The sequence below is a fragment of the Colossoma macropomum genome, unplaced genomic scaffold (genome assembly GCF_904425465.1).
Source record: "Colossoma macropomum unplaced genomic scaffold, Colossoma_macropomum, whole genome shotgun sequence".
Classification (NCBI taxonomy): domain Eukaryota; kingdom Metazoa; phylum Chordata; class Actinopteri; order Characiformes; family Serrasalmidae; genus Colossoma; species Colossoma macropomum.
Genome location: NW_023494798.1, coordinates 14,494,523 through 14,518,412, shown reverse-complemented (window position 1 = coordinate 14,518,412; position 23,890 = coordinate 14,494,523). Strand labels below are relative to the sequence as shown.

The 23,890-nt window shown below is 43.9% G+C and overlaps 1 protein-coding gene across 1 annotated transcript in view; it reads right to left on the bottom strand.

Annotated features, from left to right (window-relative positions):
* znf423 (zinc finger protein 423) overlaps positions 1-23,890 on the bottom strand; it is a 193,731-nt gene that overhangs the window by 122,286 nt on the left and 47,555 nt on the right. Inside the window, 1 exon segment of the mRNA XM_036584852.1 lies at positions 15,573-15,773. Coding sequence (XP_036440745.1) covers positions 15,573-15,773 — 201 coding nt within the window.

The following is a 23,890-nucleotide window of genomic DNA, read 5'->3' as shown; positions in this document are numbered from 1 at the left end:
CACACCCCCCATCCCACTTTATCTACCCGCTCACAGGCCGCACGCTTTGGCAGCAGACCGGGGGGGCGAGTCTCCCTCTCTCTCTCTCTCTCTCTCTCTCTTTCCTTCGGCACCCCCCACTCCAACAGCAGCAGCAGCAGCAGCAGTAGTCCCAAGCTGCCCTGGGAATGGAGCGTGGAAAGTGGCCCGCATTGCTGTGCCACGTCCTGGGGGAGTTCATTACTCGAGCAGGGGCGCTCCCACCAGCCCAGCCAGAGAGCAGGCCCAGCCACGGCCCCACCGCGCTCCGCTGGAGCTGCACTCATTAAACGCAACGAAAAGAGCGCGCGAGAGAGGGGGGGGGGGGCAGACACAAAAAGAAAAGAGAAAGAAAAGTGAGAAAGACTGGGAGGGTGTTGCGGTGAGGCCTAATAACGCAGTTGTGAGCGTCTGCGTGTGTTTAAGGAAGAGACTTTCAGAAAAACCTTCCTTAAAGGAACATTCTAATGTTTCTCTTCTCTTTCTGTAGCATATGCGTGAACACCTCGAACAATAATTAGGATGTACCTTCTAGACCTGAACTGAAAACCTGTTGACTAACCATGCTTATAATAGACGTCAATCGGTAGACACTACAGTATATAAGAACGCAGCATCTGCCCACTGGCTTCTATTAAAAGTAGCATAGAATCAATGAGTATAGGTAAATTATTGTCACTGCACATTACAGAAATGGCAGACAGAGATTAGGCTGAAAAATACTTAAGGATTCCTTTAACACAGGCTATACTAACTTATTCAGCAGTGTGTTTTCCACGCTGCACCCAAATGAAAAACAGGCTTAAATATTTCACACTGGCTTGGGCGCACGCGGGAGGAAGGATGCTCCACATCTTTAACCCCAGTAGACGGCCCTCTGCTTTGAACGCCCAACCCCCATCACACACTCTTTCTTTTCCTGTCTCTCCTTCTCTCTCCCTCTCCCTCTCTCCCTCTCTCTTGGGAGGCTCCAGTGTCACAGGCTCTGACGAATCAATGTGCCTTCACCTACACTCATTCCGTTGCTCAATTACGCTCCGTATTGTGTGCTAATTCCAAACCCACCGCTCTTTTTTCCTCTCTCTCTACCTATCCATCCATCTTTCTCTCTCTCTCTCTCTCTCTGTTCATTTCGGACGCCCCCCTCGTGCGACCCTTCGGAGACATGGAGGATTGCGATCAGGCACTTAGCTGGACAGCTATTTCCAGGGACAAAGGACAGGCAGAGGAAGGGGGAGAGGGGGAACAAAGACTGCTCCTGGCACCCAGGGGAGCAAAGCCAGTCACAGCACTGACGTCAGACTGTGTGTGTATGTGTGTGTATGTGCGCGCACGAAGGGGCTGTAACGGGTGTGTGTGTGTGAGAGAGCCTGCCCGAGGCTGGTCCAGGTCCCTGAGGGGAGTCCCTCCACATGGGAAGATGCAGAGCAGAACAGAGGCTCTCTCTTATGCGCGCGCACGCACGCACACACACACAAACACACACACACACACACACACACTCTCTAGTGCCACTGCTCTATGACCTCCTACGGCTCCCTTCAGTCACTCTTTATGCACACAATAAATAGGCCACTACACAACTGCATTCAAAAACACTAGCACTCTTTCTCTTTGTCTCTCGCCCTTTCTTTCTCTCTCTTTCTCTCTCTCTCTCTCTCTCTCCTTTTATTACTCCCATACTGTAAATGCAGACTGGATTCACTTGAGTGGGCGTTCCAGACACAATGAATCTGTCGTTACTGTCAGCACAAACACATGCCTTCACACACACACAAACATCAAAGCCCTTGCCCACCACACACACGAACACACACAAACACACACACACACACACACAAAAACACTTTAAAGGGGAAGTCCACCAACCTTTTCAAAATTTCTATATAATTCAGTCACTGAAATGTACAGTCATTCAGCGTGGTTCCATGTAAATGGATCACTGTTCATATAGTGATGGTGATAGGAACCGGGTTGATGTCTACAACAGAAGTTCCCAACTCAGTATTCAGTCTAACAAGTCCACATTTTTCCTTTATCACTGTGTGTTGCAGTGAGTTGGGTTAGAGTAAAAACTTGGACCATATAGGAGGCCCTGAGGACCAGGTTGGAAACCATTGTTCTACAAGACAAATATAGCCTTTTTAATTACAATCCAAAACGATCAGTAAACCTACAAAAGTCATGTGTTTTTATATGTAATGTTAATATGAAATATGTAAAAAATAACTTATCCTTGGGGACTGTCTGGACTTTACCTTGAATGTACCTCTCAACTATGAATGGATATTAAAAAATTGTCTTTTAACTCAAAACTAGCATAAAACAATGTCTAATACATTTCTGTGATTTGCGCTTTTAGAGGCATTAAATGCTTCACACGTCTGGTTCCTATCACCACCACTGTGAAAGATTCTAGGTTCACCCCACTGTGAACTCGGGTTCTCTAGAATGGAGCATTTCACATCAAGTCCAACAATTCTGAATGACTGTTTACTTCATTGAATTTTGCACCAATTTTGAAAAAATCACTTGATTTTCCCTTTTAAGTGCACATAAAAGGGACCAGAGCTGTCTCCTACGGATCAATCCAAAAGTGAGTGTGAACCGCTACTGGTGAGTGCACCTATGAGTGAGTCCATGTGCCCGTTTGCGTGTGAAAGCGTGTCTGTGTGCATGAGCGAAAGAGCGATTGTGTTGATGTGTGTAGGTCTCTGTGTGCATGTGTGTGTGTGAATGTGTGTTGGCCATGGTTAATGGACTCTGGAGTGTGTGTGTGTAAGTGTGTGTGTGTGTGCCTGTGTAAAGGGGGCATGGCTGGGCTCTTTGAAAAGAGTGTGGAGGCAGACAGCCTTGCCCGCTTTTTCTCGGTGCGTGCGTCCCAGGGGCAGTGCTTTTCCCTGACATTTCACTTGACAAAGGCGAGCCACACCTGAGCGCAGGGTTAAAACTATTATAACAGCTCTCCCCCTGGCACACTGCCCTTTGCCTCCGCTGCAGTCTGTGTGTGTGTCTGTGTGTGTGAGATTTGGGCCCCTTGAGTGGGACAAAGTGAAAGAATGGTGGGGGGGGTATGGGACTGAGCGTGTGTGTGCGTATGCATAAGCTCATACGCAGTATCTGCTCCTGTAGGGTGGTTTCAGTGAGTTGAGTGAACACACAACACCACCTGATCATTCTAAGTGTTAGTGTCCGGCAAGGACAACAGCAGATGGACCAAGAGAGTATATATATTGATGGGCCTGAAAAGTCCACTTCTCACCACTGGACACTGGCCACACTCAGGCTGCTACAGGGAGCCAGTGAGGGATGAAGCGCCACACCGAGGCACACATAATGGAGGGGTGAGAGACAGGGAGAAACAGAGAGAGACAGACAGACAGAAAGACTAGGGGCTATGTCCCAAAACCTATGTGTCCTATTCACTATTTAGTGCTTTATTTTGGAAGTCTGCCTACAAGGATGAAATATGTTGTAATATTACCTTATGTTGTCAGCATACTTCAAAATATAATCAGACTATACATCATGAAGTAATAATAATAATAATAATAATAATAATAATAATAATAACAATAACAACAACAGTGTTCTACATAGAGCTCTTGATTCCCAATGTAGGGAACAGTGATTAGAGGACCATTCCCAACACCCTGAGACAGTGAGAGAGGGGGGGGAGGAGAGAGAGAGAGGAGAGAGAGGTCTGCAGGACACCTAGGCCAAGCTCGACAGGAGGGAAGAAGGGAATGAAAGGAAAGAGAAAAAGGGAGAAAAGAAACCACAGGAGAGCTGGAGAGAGAGAGAGGGAGGACAGGTTGGGGGGGTTCTCTATGGGAGTGAGAGGGGGAGAGCGAGAGAGAGAAAGAGCGAGAGGGCTTATGGGCGACAAGGGGCATACAGCAACGAGGAGTAGAGAGGTGACTAGGATAAAGCCTACAGAGAGTGACAGAGGGAGAGAGGGAGAGAGAGTGGAAGAGGTTTGGGGCAGTCGCTGTAGGGGTGCAGGAATCTGAGTGAACTGAGGCTGTTCCTCATTACTGTGGCTCCCTGTGAAGGGGCTGGTGACAGCTCTATTCTCCAGCACCCGGAGTCACTCAGGTCACACCCCCCGGCCGAGGTCACATTCTCATACGCACTCAGACTAATGCAGTATCATAACTACATGTTTGAGTGTGACACATCAGCTGACATCTCCGCACCTCTGCTACTTGTTTAGGGGTGAACATACCAGGGTCTTAGAGAAAACCACAGGTTCCTATTTTTGAACCTGTTTTTGTGGAAATATCTGCTCACGTAAATGGGAAACAGCATTACTACTTGTGCACTGTGTCTGTTCCATCTCTACTGATGGACGGTATTTTTACAGTAGTTATATACCCAACTGCATTCTCTATCTTACAGCACACCGAATGTTTGGTTGTGGTGCAACTGATCGCTGCTGCCACTCAATGGCTCAAACCCCTCACTCCCTCTATCCACATCTAGTACAGTGCTCCAACATGAAAAGTGCTCTAGTAAAAACCAACAAAGGGCTGCCATTATAGAGTGGACTCACACACAAACCCTGCATCCACACAATCACTCAAGGAGATGAGAACGAGGCCTGTCAACTGTTGCACCAAACTGAACAGTCAATTACAAAGTTCATTTAAACCCTTAAAATCCCCAGATTATTACATACTATGTCTTATTAATCAGTAACAACAGGGACTTCAATGCAAACCGCCTGAGCTATTCTTAGGTTATAGAAATGTGTAATAAAACTTTGGCCATTTAAGGGGTTAATAAATTAGACTATATTTACAGTACTATGTAAAAGTCAGAGACCACCTTTCATTTATTTCATTTCCAGTCAAAATGGCCATTAGGAACAAAGTTTTTCAGGGTCGCGAAAACAGCAGAAAACATGGGTAGAAGAGAGAATTATACACAACTAAACATATATATTTTTGTTATTATTTAGTCTGTCCATGCTTACTGCTTACAGCATACACTATTTTTAGGAGACTTGCTTTTTTTTAAGAAAAAAAGAATATTTTTACCTCCAAAGTTCAGTCTTACAAGTTGGTTGCATTTTTTGCATCTGACAACATGTCATCACAAAAACATTAAATAAAGCTGACGCCTGGGATCTGGGTGGTGAGTCCAATAATCTGAAAACACCAGTAGCTTCTCTGTTTGAACTGCAAACTTTCTACTTTTTTGTCTATTTCCTTTTTTAAAGTAACAGCTACACTCTTTCAGACTCAAAACATTAAGTTGTCTTTTCACAGCAGAATGATGGACAGAAACACCTGTGGATTTTTTTTCAGAAGCATGAATGGAGATTTTTTCCTCTCTCTCAAAAACAAAGTTCTGTTTATCGGATGGTGGTCTACCAGGTCTTGCACGGTTGTTAGGAATCCCATTTTCACTGTACCTCATTTCCTCCGGTTTTGGAGTTTTTCACTTGACCATTTGACTTTCTGCTTCCTTATGCAAGTGCAATCTTATAACTAATCTACTCAGAAATATCTCCTAAAAAAATGAATGGCCTGTACTTAATTGCTGTTTTGTGTGGAGATGAAATAAATGAAAGCACAGTCTCTGCACAGCACTATCAAATGTAGCTGTGTTGACTGTATCATGTGCAGCTGTGTAAATGTATTTCCAAATCTGAATGCTACAGCAACAGCAGCCTTAGGAAAAATCACATGCTGAAATATAAAGACGTATGGCCGAGGCTTGTGCAAATATGCAGTACATGAATTATGTATATAGGTATAGGTATACATAGAAAAATAGATTTGTAATTGTGTACTTTTATTATCAGGACATTTATTCATAAGTACACACTGCATTCTTCAAGCCAATGAATACAAATGAGTGTAACTCTGTGTGTGTGTGTGTGTGTGTGAGTGTGTGTGAGAGAAAGATAGAAAGGCGAAAAAACGCAAGCCCACCCCCCACCCCCCTTTCCTAAGACCAGGCAAAAAAGTGTGTGTGGATATTCCAACAGATTTCAGCTTTTTCCTGGGCACACACAGACAGCCCAAATATTTACTCTCCCTTCTTCCGACTGCAAGCTCAACACAGCAGCACAGCGCGCACGGAGAGAGAGAGAGAGAGAGTGTGTGTGTGTGAGAGAGAGAGAGCGCAAGAGGGAGGGGGAGTTACATTTTTAATCGGCTGATTTTTCCCTCTGAGCAGGCAAGCTGAATACAAGGAGTCTGCCGCCAACACACACACACACACACACACACACACACACACACACTCCTTTTTTGTGTCCTTTGGCAAATTCTTCTATTCCACTCTTGCATGAAGCACAAAAAAGAGAGAGAGAGTGAGAGTGACGGAGAGAAAGAGGGAAACAGGAGAGGAGAGGAGAGAGGAGAAGAGGAGGGGAGGAAAGAGGAAGAGAAGAGAAGAGAAAACGTCCCTGCAGAGTTTTTCTCCCTTCCTGGTGCGAGCGCGGGCCCCCGCCGAGTCCCTGTGTAATTTGCAGTGCCTCAGAATTCAGGTATTAATAAAGCCCCCATGGGGAACTGCACACAATATAACCCTACATTTTCAGGCATTATGAAAGGACGCCCCCAGGGGTCTTTGGCTCAAATTTCTGAAATGCAAGGCATTGTAAAAAAGACACCCCAGGGGAGTCCCCCCGCAATAGAAATCTGCTGAATTCAAAGCATTTTCGGAGTCCTGGTGGGAACCATTACTCCCTCTGGAAGCACTTTCTTTTTTTTTTCTCTCTCTCTCTCTCTCTCTCTTTCGCTCTCTCCCTCTCTCTCTCTTTTAACAAAACATGTGTTGCTGACATGTTGACAGATTGCTCAGTGAAGTGTTTAGGTGCATGCACAAGCCGGGTCTCTGCAGAGAGAGAGAGCCATGCTCTCTGCCAGAGAGAGTCGCAGCGCTCCCCAAACTGGTGCCATCCATATTTCATAACAGCCGAGAGAGAGGAGGAGGAGGAGGAGGAGGCAAAGGAAAAAGTAGGGCTGGGAGATAGAGAGAGAGAGAGAGAGAGAGAGAGAGAGAGAGAGAGAGAGAAAGAGAGGGAGCCAAAAAGAAAGAAGGAGTGAAGCAAAACAGGAGAAAGATGTAAAAGCGAGGAAAAGAGGAGTTGTCAGCAGCGTGGAGAGGAGAAAAAGGAAGGAGGAGGAGAAGAAAAAAGGAAGGAGGAAAAGAAAGAGAGAGAGGCAGACCGCGACGGAGAGAGAGGGAGAAGAGAGAACTTCATTGTGAAAAATGAACCCTGTGATGAAAAATGACTTCCAGTGTGCTTCGAAACAACCCTCCTCCGTCTAACCCCCTCCCTCCCTCTCTCTCTCTCTCTGTCTCTCGTTCCCTCTCTCTCCCGCGCACTCCATGCTGTGCCCCCCTCCCCTCCCCTCAATCTCTCTCTCTTGCTCTCCCTGGAAAACCTGAGTTTACAACCAGCTGTGACTGCATTTGTATCTGTGCCAAGGGCTTAGTGGAGGAATCTTCAGGCCACCCTCCGGCTCCGAGAGAGAGACAGAGACAGAGGGAGAGAGAAAGAGGGAGAGAAGAGAAAGAGAGAGAGGGGGAGAGACAGAGAGAGAAGAGAGAGAGAAAGACAGAGATGGAGAAAAGATAGAGACAGAGAACCAAAAGAGAGGGTGAAAGTAGAAAGAAAAAGATAGAGAGAGAGAGATGAGACGAGAGAGAGAGAGAGAGAGAGAGAGAGAGAGAGAGAGAGAGAGAGAAATAGAAAGATGAAAAAAGAGTGAGGGAGACAGAAAGAAGAAAACAACAGAGAGTAAGAAAAGAGAAGAGTGGGGAAGAGAGAGGGAGAGAGAGAAGAAAAAGGGTGAGAGAAAGACAGAATGAAAAAAGATAAAGGAGACAGTGAACTGAAAGAGAGAGGGAGAGAAAAAAAGAAAAACAGTGAGAGAAAGAGACGGGGAGAGATGGAGAGAGAAGAGAGAAAGAAAGAAAAAGACAAACAGAAAGATGATAAAAGAATGAAAAGAGGGGAAAAGAGAACAGAAACATCGAGTGAAAAAAGAAAAAAGAGAAGAAAGAGGGGGACAGACAGACAGAGAAGGAGAAAAGATAAAGAAGAACAGAGAACCAAAAGAGAGAGGGAGAGAGAAGAAAGAAAAAGGGTGAGAGAGAGAAAGAGGCAGAACAAGATGAGAGAGACAGGGGGAGAGAGACAAGGGAGAGGGAGAGAGAGAGAAATGAGAGGAAGAGAGAGACAGAAAAGGTGAAAAGAAGAAGAAAATGAGAGACAGTATTTGTGTGTGTGTGAGAGAGAGAGAAAGAGAGAGAGAGAGAGAGGGAGAGAGAGAGAGCTAGATGGTGAGCATAAGAAACAAAGTGAAGGGGGGGAGTAAGGGAAGACCAACACAAAGCAGAGAGCACATTCAGAAAACACTGAACGCTTGCTCTTATTTCTGCAAACACACACACACACACACACACACACACACACACACACACACACACACACCCCTCTTGACTTGTGCAAACACAGACATTTAATATAATAAACACAGACCTGCAAATACTCACAGAAAATGTTGCACATACACAAACACACACAACTAAAACAAACACAAACTATTGAACACACACACAGTGAAAATTACAAACACCAGCTAATCAACACACACAGTTTAAAAAGGACAATTGGAAGCACTAATATCTGAGCAAAAACAATACATCCTCCTCCAAATATGGCCCCACTCTCTTTGTCTATGATGCTGGATCATGTTGCAGAGCATTCATTCTCTCTCTCTCCCTCTCTCTGTGGATGGATGGTGGAGGGGAAAGTGATCTGTGGCTTTAATAAGAGTCTTGGCCTCTCTGGATTCAGCTGCCACCCTGACGACAGGCGGGAACTCTTCAGGGGGTGGGGGGTTGTTAGAAGGACAGATAGCAGTGTGGTCGGATAAGGTAGAGTGAGGAGTGTGTGTGAGTGGATTGAGTGTGTGTGAGTGTGTATGTATAGGAACACCCAAGAGAGGCTGAACCTTGCAGTGGTCCGGTCCACCTCTCACACACACACACACATACACACACACACACACACCCACACACAATATCCCACATTCACAGAAGAGATGACACACAGATGTGTGTGCGCATGTTTGTAAATTTTCAGAACAAAAAATGTCCCAACCAGAGAAAAACAGGGACTAACTTACAATGTTACCTGAACAGGTGAAATCATTTAATCATTTGGTTAAAGTTGGGCTGAGGTTCATGTTTAGACTATAAAGAGTATATAGATTCTCTATTAGGTCACTCACAAATATTACATAATTGCCTCATTTTTTTCAGCTGACCATTATTATTTTCTGCAGTTGTTAGCTTCAACAATCATATGCTTCCGTCACAACAAACAGAGTGTGAATTTGGTGTGTTTTCATCAGTCTGGTTGGGGCAAATATCTGTAGATAAAATAAAGCAGAAAACGCAATGAGACACATCATGGGTCTTACAAAAAGTTTATAACTTCTAACTTAATGCTGTAACACCTTTAGAGGGTGTCTGAGCTTGAGCTGTTTTTATCATTAATTTGGAGCTACTATGTATCCACAGCTACTTTAGGCTCCTATTTTAATAACTGCATACAACAAGCAAAAAAGATCAATGCAATCTTTAATCGTAATTATCTGTATGGCAATTAATCACCAGCTAAAATTTCATCATGACAGGCCTTTATTTAATTGAGACATAGGTAGGACATATTGGCTTGGACATATTGGTAGATACCCACACACACATATAAGATATATTTTCACATATGGATACATACAGATAATATATAATAAATATGATACATGACACCCATAATAAAACAAGTGTGTGTGTGTTAAAAGGATAAGGCACCGTACTGGCATGTAAAGCCAGAAACAACACCGGCAACAACAAAATATTGTGTAACCATCAGTTTAATAGGATGTAAATTTGCGTAACAAATGTGTGAAAGTGCCTGTGATTTGAAGTGCAGCACTGAATGACGTCTCAGCACACAGCAAAGTACCTTTTTTCCCCTCTTTCTTTCTCTCTTTCTCTCTCTGTGTGAAGTGAGAGAGAGAGTGAGTGAGTGCAGTAGAGCTATTCCTGCTGACTGAGTCCCCCCCTTCTCTCCCTCTAGAGATTTCGCTGTTCCCTTCAGTCTTGTGAAGGCGGGTTAATTAGCACTCGCCTCCTATTTGTATCTGACAGGCGGAGAGCCCGCCCCCCACATGACTGACAGCTCTCTCGTTTACCCACATGGCTGCCTCTCTCTCTTGTCAACCAGTCTTATACTCTCTCTCTCTCTCTCTCTCGCTCTATTCCTCTTTCTCGGCACCCATCCCTCTCTCTTTCTCACTCCCTCAGTCTCTCACCAGTTGTGACCTTTATTTCACATGGAGACAAGAGCACACACTCTCCCTCACACACACACACACACAGTATATGAACTGACAAAGGTGATGAAGGTATGCGTTTCAAAAGTGGTCAGCTGATGGGTCTGCAGCCAATGATGGACAGGCAAGCAGAGCTCAGCTGCAGCACAGGACTCGCAATGGTCACTTCTGCATGATGCAGGATGTGTGTGTGTGTGTGTGTGTGTGTGTGTGTGTGTGTGAAATAAAGAGAGAGACTCACAAACACACACACAAACTGTGCCACATCTCTGCCCCCCGATTACCCACTGGCCTGCCACATGAATTTGGGTAAGTAGTAGAGGAGGTCGAGCCACTATTTATAACCCAGACATGATGCAGCTTTAGCTACACTGCTGGTTTTCAGACATAGGGTCATGACCCTCAGGTGGGTCGTGCTAGGTTAACAAAGGTTGCCAAAATGACAGATTTAAAAATAGGCTTTATATATACATAATAGCCTATATAACTATATATATAACCAATACATAACCTTGCATCCTCTTTAAAGAAGAAAGAAATTGGCAGTTTCACTTGCAGAATGGAAACAGACTCAAATATTTTTCAATAATATAATCAAATAAAATATTTTTTCTCATGTTGTCAAATTAACTAGGACACTATTGGTTCTCTGTATATCATTGCTGTCCAAAGAAAACGTATCTCCATTTTTTTTCGATTTTTACTTTTCTACATCATTTGAGCATGGCAGCTGTCCTGTACACATCTACTCGACTCTACTCGCTTCTGATTCCAGCTACTTCATTATCGGATGAAGATATAGTACCCCCTCAATGTAGCTGGTTGTCATAGCGACGCCATGTAAACCTGCCATGATATGAAGAAGACAAATTTTCTTCAGAAGGGGCTGATGGCAGCAAGACAAAAGATTGCTAAAAAAACAGGATAGTTTGGAAAATACTACATCAGAGTTCAGATGACGAGACGATTCTGGTTGCTCAAAGGCAACGCAAGAGGGTACGCTAACCTGGTAGCTAACATTAGCACATGTATTTAGCGATTCTCTCTAGTCTGCAGTGTTTTTACCTCACCTTTTGGTATCGGTTTAGCTCGCTTAGAACTTTGACGGAGGTGATACTAAAACTAGTACACAGTACCAGGTACCAGATTTGCCTAATGGAAAACCAAAAAAGGCTGGTAGAGTCATGTCGAACTGGTACCACACACTGGAAAAGCAGCTTAAGTTCCCAATATGGTACATTAGCTAACATTGCTTCAGGGAAGTGACTCTCATAACTGGGTTTAAAACTAGCGACCTTCTGACGATAAGGTGAAACCTTGGATGGGTGTGCCACTTGGGAGCCCACATGAAAAAAAAGCTTTTAAAAATATGGGCCACTTGATAAAAAATTTTAAACCCCTGAGCTACATGAGCTGGTGTGGGTGCTGAACAGCAGGCCTTCAGGCTCTGCTGTGGAGATTTAACCTTGGGTCTCCTCTCCTGTACACTGGGTCAGCAGGGCTTGAGACTGAGCCCTGGCCAGCAGGCAGAGAGGGGGCTGGGGATGTTTGGTGAAGGGGTCAGCTGCACATGGCCACAGGGGAGAGAGAGAGAGAGAAAAAGAGTTAGGAAGAGAGAGATAGAGAGAGCGGGACTGTTAACAGCCATAGCCCAACCTTGGCCGGTCGCAGGGCACTGGAGCGGAGCGGAGCAGTGAATGTTCTCCATTTGATCTGAGGTTTTTTTCCAAGCGCTCCTCAGGGAGCCAGTGCTCCAGATTCCTCCTCCTGTAGAGACTCCCCCCAGACTCGGCCCGCACACACACACACACATACATACACACACACAGTATCACACCCAACCACACAGGATCACACCCACCCACACAAGTATCTCACACAAACCTACACTCAAAAAACCCTCCTGACACCTAGATAAATACACACGCATGCACACAATACACACGGGAGACTGGACATAAATATAAGAATGGAGGGATTCAAATATGCACCTACATACACACATAAAATCAAAGACACACCAGATGCCAACATATATAAACACACCAACAGATACCAATCAGGCAACACTATCTACACACACACACACATATCACCCTTTCAACACTCAGTCTAAACCTACAGTAAATCTCACACATGCAATACTGTGCATAAGCCAGACACCACCCTTCATTTATTTCATATCCAGCCAATGGCCAAGTTATACTGGAAGACTTCACAAATAAATATAATACAATTTGTTTCTGTATTAACTGTGTCCACTCTTTGCATTTTTTACAGCCTCCATTCTTTCCAGGAGCCTTCCCTACAGTTCTTCAAAGAAATCCACTGGGATATTTTTCCACACCTCCAACATTCAGTCTTAGAGTTTGCATTTTCTGCTTCTCACGATCCAAATAATCCCAAATGCATTCAGAGGTCTGGATACTGGAGTGGTCAGTCCATTGCTCTGAAAACACCAGTAGCTTCCTTGGTTTACAATTTTTATTCTTTTTTGTCTATTTCCTTTTCTCAGTAACAGCTTCTTGACAGCTAGACACTCTTTCAGATCTATAGTGCTGAGTTGTCTTCTCACAGTGGATGGATGGACAGAAACACTTGGGGTTTATTCCTTTCTGAATCAAGAAAGGAGCTTGATTTTCTTCTCTCTCTCAAAGATAAAGCCTTAAGTACTGCTGATGATGGTGACAGTGACAGTTTTGTTGGTCTACCAGGTCTTACACATTAGGTAGGAGTTCCATTTTCTCTACATCTCTACTTTTTTAACTCCAGTTTGTAAAACCCTTATTTTCCTTTGCTTATTTGCTTTCTTTGTTAAGAGATATCTTCTCAGAGATATCTCCAGAAAAAACAAAAACCTTGTTGTTTGACTGAAATTAAGTAAATGAAGGGTGGTCTCTGAGTTTTGCACAGTACTGTACATACACCCCCCTTAAAAAAAACCCAGACAGACACACTTGCACACACACGCAATGGGGGCAGGGTAGTAAGCGAGCTCTAAGTGGGAGGTTAAAGCTCAGTGCAGAGGGAGGGCAAACGGTTATAAAAACACTGTCATGTACTGAAGCAGAGAAGTGACAGGAGCGATACAGGACAAGAAGAGAAAAAAGAAGACTGGCATGAGGGACAAAACAGAAGGTAATGAATTGGAAGGGGGTGGGGGCAGGGGTTACCAAAACCTTGTCCTTATAACAAGAGGTCAGCCTGATGTTCTCACACACAAACACATGCACCCCGCATTATGGGATTTCAGGTTTAATCCTATAGTGCATGAAATATTGTTAGAGGAGTAGATTTTTATTTCTTTTTGTGACAAGGCAGAGTTTGCTTTGGCCCATATTACCACACTGGGTGCCATGTGCTCACAATAATAATGCTAAATTGATAGAGTGGAGTTTATAAGCCTTCTGTTGGTATAGCGTTATTGGCCAGGCCCTGCACTGTGCCAAGGGAGCCAAGCATTCGCCACAACATGGCATTCTCACACACACTCACACACACACACACACACACACAATGGCGTGTGTTTTTGCCCTATCTGATGCAGTCGCAGTTCAGCATGCAGCTCTTTTCCCCCCACTAGAGTTTCTCCCAGTGGTACACAGAGAACTTAAAAGGATTCGCCAGTGAGTGTTTTTTAATTTACCGTTCTTTTCAATAATAATAATAAAGCCTGAATCTTTTGTGTGTGTGTGTTTGTGTGTGTGTGTGCGCGTGCAAGTGTTTGGGAGGGAGGACGGCACAAGCAGAGATGCGATCCCCCAGCCGCAGCCCTGGATTATTCCGCAATCTCCAGCACTCTGTCCCCCAGGACACTGTGTTTTATCAATTCATTTCATTTCTCTCTTTCTTTTTTCCCCTCTGCTAAGCAACACGTAGCTGTCTGACGGCTGGGGAGCAGCGAGCGCATCTCATATCCCGGGCCTTGATTTCATTACACCGCCGCTAGACAGCCAAAACGGGGAGGGGAGAGTGAGGCCTGTGTGTCACGCCATATTGTGTCCCCCAGAAACACATCCCTGCTATTCGCAGACTTCCGTGAGGTCTGCCTCTATCGCTCCCCACGACGTCTTTCACGTCATGTCCATGACTAAATGCCTCTTCAATCAAAGCCTGATTGAATATTTCATACAAAGGAAAGGAAAAATATGCTCTGCTTTCCCCCCACAACTCTCTTACATGCCCTTACACATACAAATAGGGCTGTAGGGCTATCAAACTGCTCCCCCCCCTCTTTTTTCTTTCTTTTTCCCTCTCTCTCCCCCACTACGCGCCGTTTCTGCTCGTTAAGGAGAGGCCCTTGATTAATCTGCAAGGAAGCAGATGCCCCTGCAGGGCCGCTTTCAGCGTTTCATTAATTACTGCGATTGTAATAACGGGCATTGTGTGCGTGTACAGCGTGTTAGCTTTAAAACACCACTCTCCTGTGGGACACCACTGACTCCAGAGCAGGCCCCTACACACACACACACACATACACACACGCACGGTGCTCTTGTGGAGAAGCCACTGCGAACTCTATGCTGATATGTTGACACAAATGGTAGGGGGAGATAAGAGTCAGACTGGAACAGCAGACAGTCAGACTGAAACACAGGGTCGAACACATGCACACCGGCTACGCTCACTGACTCTAATGGCCACAGAGCAACATAGCAGCCCCTGCAGTGAAAGATGTCAGAGGGACGCACACTCTCTGATTCGCGTACGAAAACTGACACACTGTTTCTACTGATATCATGATGTAACTGGTTCTTCACTTTGCCTTAAATGAAAATTCTACCAATTCTTCAAAATGTCTGCATAAAAAATTAAATGGTTATGATGTAAAATCATTCAGAGTAGTTTGATGTAAAAAGCACTATTTTAGAGTCAGAACTGTTCATAGGAACTTGATGTCCAAAGTCTTTAATGCCTTTAAAAGCTACCTCACATAGAACGGTCACAAATGGTTACAAATACATCAAATACACATCAAACCACCCTGATTTTGTTTACTTGTCAACCAATGAATTATACAGATTTTTTTTTAATCTGTTAAATTCCCCTTTAACTCCTGGAGGTTTACAGTTTTCTTTGTTGTTTATGTTTTTTGTCCGATCTGAGGTATAATCGAGGATGTGAGAAAGTGAGAATGTGAAGGCACAAGGGACATAAAGGGCACACGCAAATGGTGGTGCGGCGTACCTGCAGGGCAGTGGTTGGTGCGGTGTTCCGTCAGGTCAGCCAGGCATTCGAAGTCCTGTTGGCAGTTATCACAGGTGAAGATGGACTCATCGTCCAAATCCTCCTCACCTGCTCGCTCATCATGACTGGTCACACTGTGTTCGCCATCTTCACCGCCAGCCCTGTCCTTCCCCTCAGAGTCACGCTCCGGCACGGCTGCATCTACACACACACACAGAATGGAGCTGCATTAGCACGGCCAGTCGTTTGGGTGTGCATAACCTGAGCACACACAGACAATACATAGAGCATACACAGGCCAACAGCCAACAAGAAATAAAATTATAAAGGAGACAAGAGTACGGGGTATAGAAAACGTACAGAGTATAGTAAAAAATTAATAGTCATTAAAGAAAAAAATCAAATAATGCAGTCACAGTTGAATCCTAAAGACACTGGCTCAAGCCATGCAAACAGAAGAGCAAGTGTACAGTGTACACCCTGTATGTGGATCCTGCGTGAGCCCGCTGGTCGGAAGCTGCAGAGCTCTGAGGCTCTAGCCAGGCCCGCACGCCACACACTCGCTTGTGGCGCTGAAATCCGCCAGCGCAATCCTCCTTCCGCCATTGTGGCTCCATTTTCACACCTTATTATCACATTAAACGCTGCGCTCCGAAAGGACTGCACAGGAGACCGCAAAGAGTGAGAGAGAGAGAGAGAGAGAGAGAGAGAGGAGAAAGACAAAAAGAAAAAGAAAAGAGGGATGTAGAGAAGGGAGGGGGTAGAGAAAGAGAAAAGGATTTATGAAAGTGGGAAAGAGGGAAAGGAGAGGAGAAGAGAAGACGGACGGGCCAAAATGAGGGAAGGAGAAAGAAAGGTCTGAACACCTGAAGTGCATAGAGACTGAGTAAAAGATCCAGAAAGATGAAGAGTGGTGAGTTTGAGAGAAGGAGGAAAGGAAGACAAAAGGAGAGAGAAAAGGAGAGGAATATAGTGGAGGGGAAAACAAGAACAAGAAAAAAAGTGATATGAGTGAAGGAACGGAGTAAAAAAAAGAGAAGATAGGCTGTAATGGGGAGGAGCAAAAACAGATCTAAAATGATGGTTTGAATAAAGGAGCCAAAAAGAGGGGTGATAGTGAGAGAAGAGAAGAGAAGAGAAGAGAAGAGAAGAGAGGAGAATGAAAGGCCTAAAGAAGCAAAAAGGGAATGGTGACAGAGAGACAGAAAGAAGGGGAGAAATGGTGAAAGAGAAAGGGACTGATAAGAATAAGAGAGAAGAGACGAGAAGAGAAGAGAAGAGAAGAGAAGAGAAGAGAAGGCCTAAAGATAACAGTACAGAGGCTGGAGAGAGAGAAACAGAGAAAGATAGAGAGAGAGAAATGGAGAAAGGAACTGATAAGAGTACATGAGAAGAGAAGAGAAGATCAGATAAGAGAAGAGAAGGACTGAAGATGACAGCATAGAGCCTAAATAAAGGAGTATGAAAGAGGTAGAGAGAAACAGAGCGAGGAAAGAAGGGAATGTGAGGGCAGAGGAGAAAAGAGGAGCAGAGGGAGGGAGAGGGGCAGCTCAGCAGCTCCCCCGGGCTTAACATCCTGTCTAATCATCCTGGACTTGTGCAATCAGAGGGAAGCAGGAGGTGGCCATTCCTCCGCTCTCCACACTCTGATCAGCGGCTCTAATTTGGCCAGGCCCGGCTACGCTAGCATCGCTAATGGCTAATGGGGCCTGGAGCTGAGGGCTGTAGGCCAGAGGACAGCCTGGGACTCGCTCTGGGCCGAAGCCCAGCTCAGGCTGCGGGTGGCTGGGTAAGGGGTGGGGGGTGAGGGTGGGAGGAAGTCCGGAGAGGTGTTTTTGAGTGAGGAAGTGCTGAGGTGCTCTAGTTTCTCTCCCCCCGCCCCACCGTCCCAGAGAGGTGGGGGTGAAGGTGGGAGCGTTCGGGAGGTTTTGCAGGGTGTGTGGGGCGGGATGGCCATCTGTCCAGTGGTGAGAGTGCCGTCTGGACAGGGAGGAGAACGGCCCCTAACTGACACTACACTGATAGTAGTTGTGAGCTGCTGTTACACACCACACGCACACAAACACAAAGGTGCATTAACTGCACTATTTCATCCATGAGAGGTTCTAATCTCAGTGAAAATGGATAGCGGCAGTAACACACTCTCACTCCCTCCCTCGCCTCATTCAATCACACACACACACACACACACACACACACACACACACACACACACCATCGTTCCCCCAGGTACCCTGATGCCAGAGGTATGGGCACTGCCAACCAAGGCACATGCCAGCACAACCTGCTACCATGGCAACAAGGGAGGAGCCAGACGGGACCTCGCTCCGGCCCTCTCTACCTCTCCTTCTCTCCTCCCTCCACCCCCCCCTTTCGAAACAAGGCTGGCTCGCGCCGCTCCGCGCCGTAGGACGGCAGGCGGAATATAAAAGCTGCTGGCACATCGCGCATCGCTCCAAACCACACACACGCTCAGTAAGTGCTACACTCGCTCGCCCACTCTATTCTCTCTCTTTCTTCATCTCTCTCTTTCCGTTTCACCTCCATTTTCCTGCCTGCCATCATCCCCCCATCCTCTCCAGTAAGCATTCCTCCTCTCCGGAGGGGGAGGTGGTCTCCAGAGGGGGTCTCCACAACACACTCCATTTAGACTGCAGGGCCACTGCCATTACAGCACACATACACTCTCTCTCTCTGTGCTAGATTGATATACACATGTGTTGTGTACCCCAGCTGCACTCTTGCTAGCTCCAGCCGAGGCCTTGATATAAACACACACAAGCCTGGGTACACATGCACGCACACACACACACACACACACACACACACACACACACACACACACACACATACAGTCTATACAAGAAAAAAGGACCACTGGTGAAATTATATCAGTCTGTATGTGTGAAATGTGAGGTATTGGAAGTTATACTACAACATGGTGAACAATACTCAAACTTTAAATAATTCCAATTCCAACATGGATCAATGCGATGGACAATCATAATTTTCTTATAAGATTGCTGTAGTATGTAGAAAATACTTTGTTGAAACTAAAACCGCAATTCAGGACACACTTGGTCAAAAACTGTAACCAAAAAAGCTGACCAACAAACACAGTTTACAGTGTGCAAAAGTTTGAACATTCCCGATCAAACGGCATGTTTTTTAATTTTCTAAGTGAACAAACACATCTAAATATGGCATTTCCTGCTAATTTTAGTGCAATTTAAAGTATCAAAAAAACAAACACAAAAGATTAAATGTACCTTAACTATAAACAGGCCTTTTATTTAGACATTTTATGTTTTATGTTAAATTCAGCAAACAGCAGTAACTGTGCACTAAAATGTGCAGCAATGTGTTCCTTTTAGCGGAAATGAACTTATTTCCACTTAGGAAATCAACAAAACCTGTAATCTGACCACAGTGCCAAAAGGTTTGCATACGACTGTCTAAAATAAATGCAATAAAATGATTATAGCATATAGGCTACAGTATGTGCCACCAAATCCAACATCTTCAACACCAGAGAAAAGCTGGTCATCCAAGACAATGTATCTCATTATCTTTTAGTTATAATTTGCACTTTGGAACTGTCGTTAGTGAATTTAAGTGCACTGTTAAAAATAAAGGTTCTGTGCAGGTACATTTTTTGTTCATCAAGGTACAAACAATGTAAATGTACCTCAAAGGCACAACAGCGGTTTTAAGGTCCAACTGTGTACCTTAAATAAGTTTTTCCAGGTGAAAAGTACACATTTGTAACTTTTTTTCACCCAATGTTTTAAAACAGAGCAATAAAATAAAAAGCTTGGAGACGAGACGGGGTATGCGGAGTCAATAAAACTTAGGAAATATAATTTCAATGGATTATGGTACAATTATGTTCCCTGACTAGAGGTACTGACATGTACCCTTGAGGGTCCCACCCCAGTGATGAGGGGTACTGCACCAGTGACGGTTTCGCATCTTTTTTTCTGAGAGTGTGTGGCTTCATATGGCATCGGCGCTTTCGTAGACATATGTAAACTACTGCATTTCAAAAAATACAGTTCAACCCAGAAAATCCAGGAATCCAGACCAATCCAAAGGTCATACTTCAGTCTTAAAGGCACAGTGCAAAAAACAGCCTGTTTAATTTCTGATGGATAAAGAGAGGTTAGAAAATGGCTAAAATGTAAAAATGAAAGTTATGTAAAACCACACAAATGGCAGTGGACCTTAAAATTGTAGGATGTGGATCTTTAAATAGGCTAACATAACTTTGATATTGTATTCTGCACTCTGCTAAGCTGTAGCAGTTTGAAAACGTTTGTGTTTATTGGGTTTCATTTCTCCCATAGCATTGTTTGGATAACGAGCACTGGGATACTACGGTTGTTTCTGTGTCAAAGTCAAAATTCTGGTATTGTGACTACCATAGCATGTGTGTGTGTGTGTGTGTGTGAGAGTGAAAGACAAGGGGGATGTAAACTTAAAATGTAAAGAATCGAGGGAGGCATCTACTTACTATAAACAGGATGTTTTTTGTGCACCTATTACTTTTATACTCTTATTTTCAGTTGCTTTGGTAAAAATAATACATGCATACATACAGTCTTCACCAAACACACACAACATAAAGGCACACGTCTGGAGAAGTGGACGCTGAGGTCATGGCTAACAAGACTCAGCAGAGCTGTTCAGAAACAAGGCTTTTCTAGCATAACTCAGCGGCGGCGCAGCAGAGCCAAATGAAATGAGGGCTGAGCGAGGAGAGCGCCGTCCGAGGAGACTAATGATTTCTAAAGAGCCATTCAGATGAACAAGGCCGCTTTATGTCCGCTGATATGTTCAGAGAGCCCACATTTCTCTCCTGATCGCTGTGCAGTTCGCTAACATGCATACACACATACACTATTGCTGACACTGCTCCACTAACAGCACAACTGGCTTAGCTGCTACAGAAAGGCTAAGAGACTGGTTTTGTTGCGAAGCTTTGACACTAACACTGAAGTCAGCACCATCTAGCCTTGAGAAGTGAATTCTGAATATTTGCAGTTTGCCTAATCCCTTTAAAAACCAGGGCCCACCGGCAGCACCAAAGTTTTGTTACACACTTCTATAGCCTAAGAGTAGCTCAGGTTTGCATTAAAGTCTGTGTAGCTCCTGAATAATAAGCCTTAGTATGTAATAAGCCTGGGATTTTAAGGGGTTGCTAAAAAAAAAAAAAACAAACGAGAAGACTGAAGCTAAACAAATGTTTGTTCCGAGATGGTTCACAGCAGGCATCTCAACTGGAGGAAGGAAATTTTAGCAATGGAGTCCACATCGGTGAACAAAACATCAAATATCTTGAGCAGCACAGCATCAGAAATATTCAGTCTGATCTGGTTTGATTTTAACATTTAGCATGAACAAAAAAAAAACAACAAACTTACTAATAATGCCATAGTACAATATTATTTACATTTACATTCATTATACATGCTGTACTGAAGTCAAATTGGAAAACAGCGCATTTAACCTCCACATCGTCACATAGAGGAGAGTTTCTGAGTTAGTTTTCTGAGGTATAGGTGAAAATGGAGAGCAGTGTAGGTCAAACATGATGTTATTATTTATAAGCTAATATTATCATCATCTCCTTTGTTGTGCACTTGGACATCATCTGGACCTAGAAGATATTTTTGAAACAAAAGTCACAAAAGGAAATGGAGATTTTTATGTCTTAACCAATTAAAACCCCAGGCTTATTACACACTTATTATTCAGTAACTGCAGGGACTTTAGTGCAAACTGGTTGAGCTGTTCTTAGGTTATAGAGGTGTGTTATAAAACTAGGCCTGCTGGTGTGCCCTGGCCATTTAAGGGGTTAAATGGTATTGTACGATTAATTATGCTTGACATGACCAACAGCATGAACTAATGCAGAAAAACAATAATTGATTTCAGGCTATTTTATGATTTCTTGTTCATTTGTTTCAACTGCACACAATAACAACTTTGGATCAAAGTCTAATCATAAAATATCTCTTCTTTTACTTACAACCACCAATGTGGTACCACTTAAGAGTTTAGAATCCACACTGCTTGATGTTTTTGAGTCAGAAATAATTAATACGACATTACAGCCTGCTTTTGTTAGTGCTGGCGATAGCTGTGGCTTTTAAGGGTTAATGTTTGTTTACAGTGAGTTGCATTTTAAAGGGGTAAAGGAGCAGGACTTTCAGAGTGGCTCTCCTTGACTCTTCTTTCTGTCCTTGTGGGACAGCGGTGGCGGTAGAGGACAGACACTCCACCCACGAGGCCTTAGACTGACCACTGTGTGAGGGTGTAGGTGTGAACGAGGCCGGACACACGCTCCTAAGTGTCGAGGTTTCAGTGTGCATGGCTGTCATGCCCTTGATTGAGCCCATCATTTATCAGCACTGCTGTGTAGAAGTCACCTGCATCAGCATGTAAGCTAAATAACCTTCACATTAACATACACATAAAGAGTCATCAAACACCACATCAAGAGAACGATGACACACACACACACACACACACACGGATGAGTGCACACACACACACACACGGATGAGTGCACACACTCACACACACTGCCATACCTCCACACCTTAATGTGTGTGTGTTTTAATCAGTAATTTATGGTGGGGTGTGTGTTGCCCCCCGTTCAGAGTGGGAGCAGTGTGTTAATGAGAGTTTGGGGGTCCCATGGGGTCTCCCCCCCACAGCCCACCTCACGCTTCCCTCAGCCAGATGGAGCCCCTGGCCCTCTCTCTTCAGTGGGCCATTATCTCTGAGTCACAGCCCGTCCCAGCGCCAGGATCCCTCACACACACACACACACACACATACACACACCCACACAATTATACACACACTCTTTCTCTCGCCAACACACACAAATGAGCACATAAACACAAATAAGCACATTTACCTGCACTGGATTACTGAATATAAACACTAGATAAAAACTATATTAGCCGAAAGTTTAGGCTGCATAAAGAAATGAAAGATGGCACTGATATATCACCGTGTGTCAAGTATTGGGTCGATATCAGCAGAAAAAGCTGGATAGGATATCATACTAAAAAAAATTTATTGATGAATCCAATCCTGCAGTCAGAGGTGGACAGTAATGAAGCACACATAGTCAATTACTGTACCTTTTTTTAGGTATCAGTACTTTATTGAAGTATTTCCATTTTTTGAGACTTTTATATTTCCTTTTAAGACGTTTACTTTTACTCTACTACATGTTCTACTACTTCCAGCTAAAATATCCTACTTCTGATTCCATTATTTTCCGTACGTGATGTAAGAACCAGATTTTCCATAATATCTGGAAAATTTTGAAGTATTTACACAAATAAATCAAATCAATCATAGCGCAGCTTTCACTAAATCCTTCCTCTAAATACAGAATGTCCAATCATGGCTTGGCAACCGTAACCAGGCCTGGGCCATTACTTTTTCACAATTAAGGACAACGCCATAACATTGTGTGGAGTATTTTATTATCATATACCGATATTACATGAGTTTGGATGGATTTCCTAAACTAAACACACTTTAAAATACACATAGATCACTCACACTTTTTAACATTTTACCAAGACTTACTCTACTTTCACTCAAGTATTGGATTTGTGTACTTTGTCCACCACTGCCTGTACCAAATCTAGACACTCACAATATCCGACGTGGGTTTTATTCATAAGGCTACATAACACTTACATAAGCCTTTCATGAAAACTGACAAACCTACATAAACTCTGATAAAGGCTCATTTCGACAAGCGTTGTTTGGCATAAAGTCTGCTTTTGTGAGATGTAACGTCATTTCAGCTCAGTCGTCATGAAAGCTTATGTAGGTGTCATGTAGCCTTATGAAGACTGTCTTTCAGTAAAGTGTTACTGCTGTGTTTTTCTTTCTGTGGGGTAGTAGAGTGGAGGAGTTTGAGCGTGATAGCCTACTTTCAGACGCTCATCTTAAGTGAACTGCTTTAAATAAACATAGCTCACTTTAAAGCTCAGTAAAAGAAAAAGTATTATCAGCCAATACTCACAGTTTCAATATTGGTATCAGAACCAGAAAAGAAAAGCAGTATTTTGCCATCAATGCTAAAATATTAAATACATGGGCATAATTAATAACACAATAAAACTCTGATTTTATGTTTGCATATTATTTATTTAGTTAGAAAATGAGTAAACATTAACCATTAATGATATGGTCTGTGACAGCAAAAGCATAGCATAATTTTACGTGAATTATTTCTTGTAGCTAACTGAAACAAGTAGAGAAATTCTCTTAAAAGTACAGAT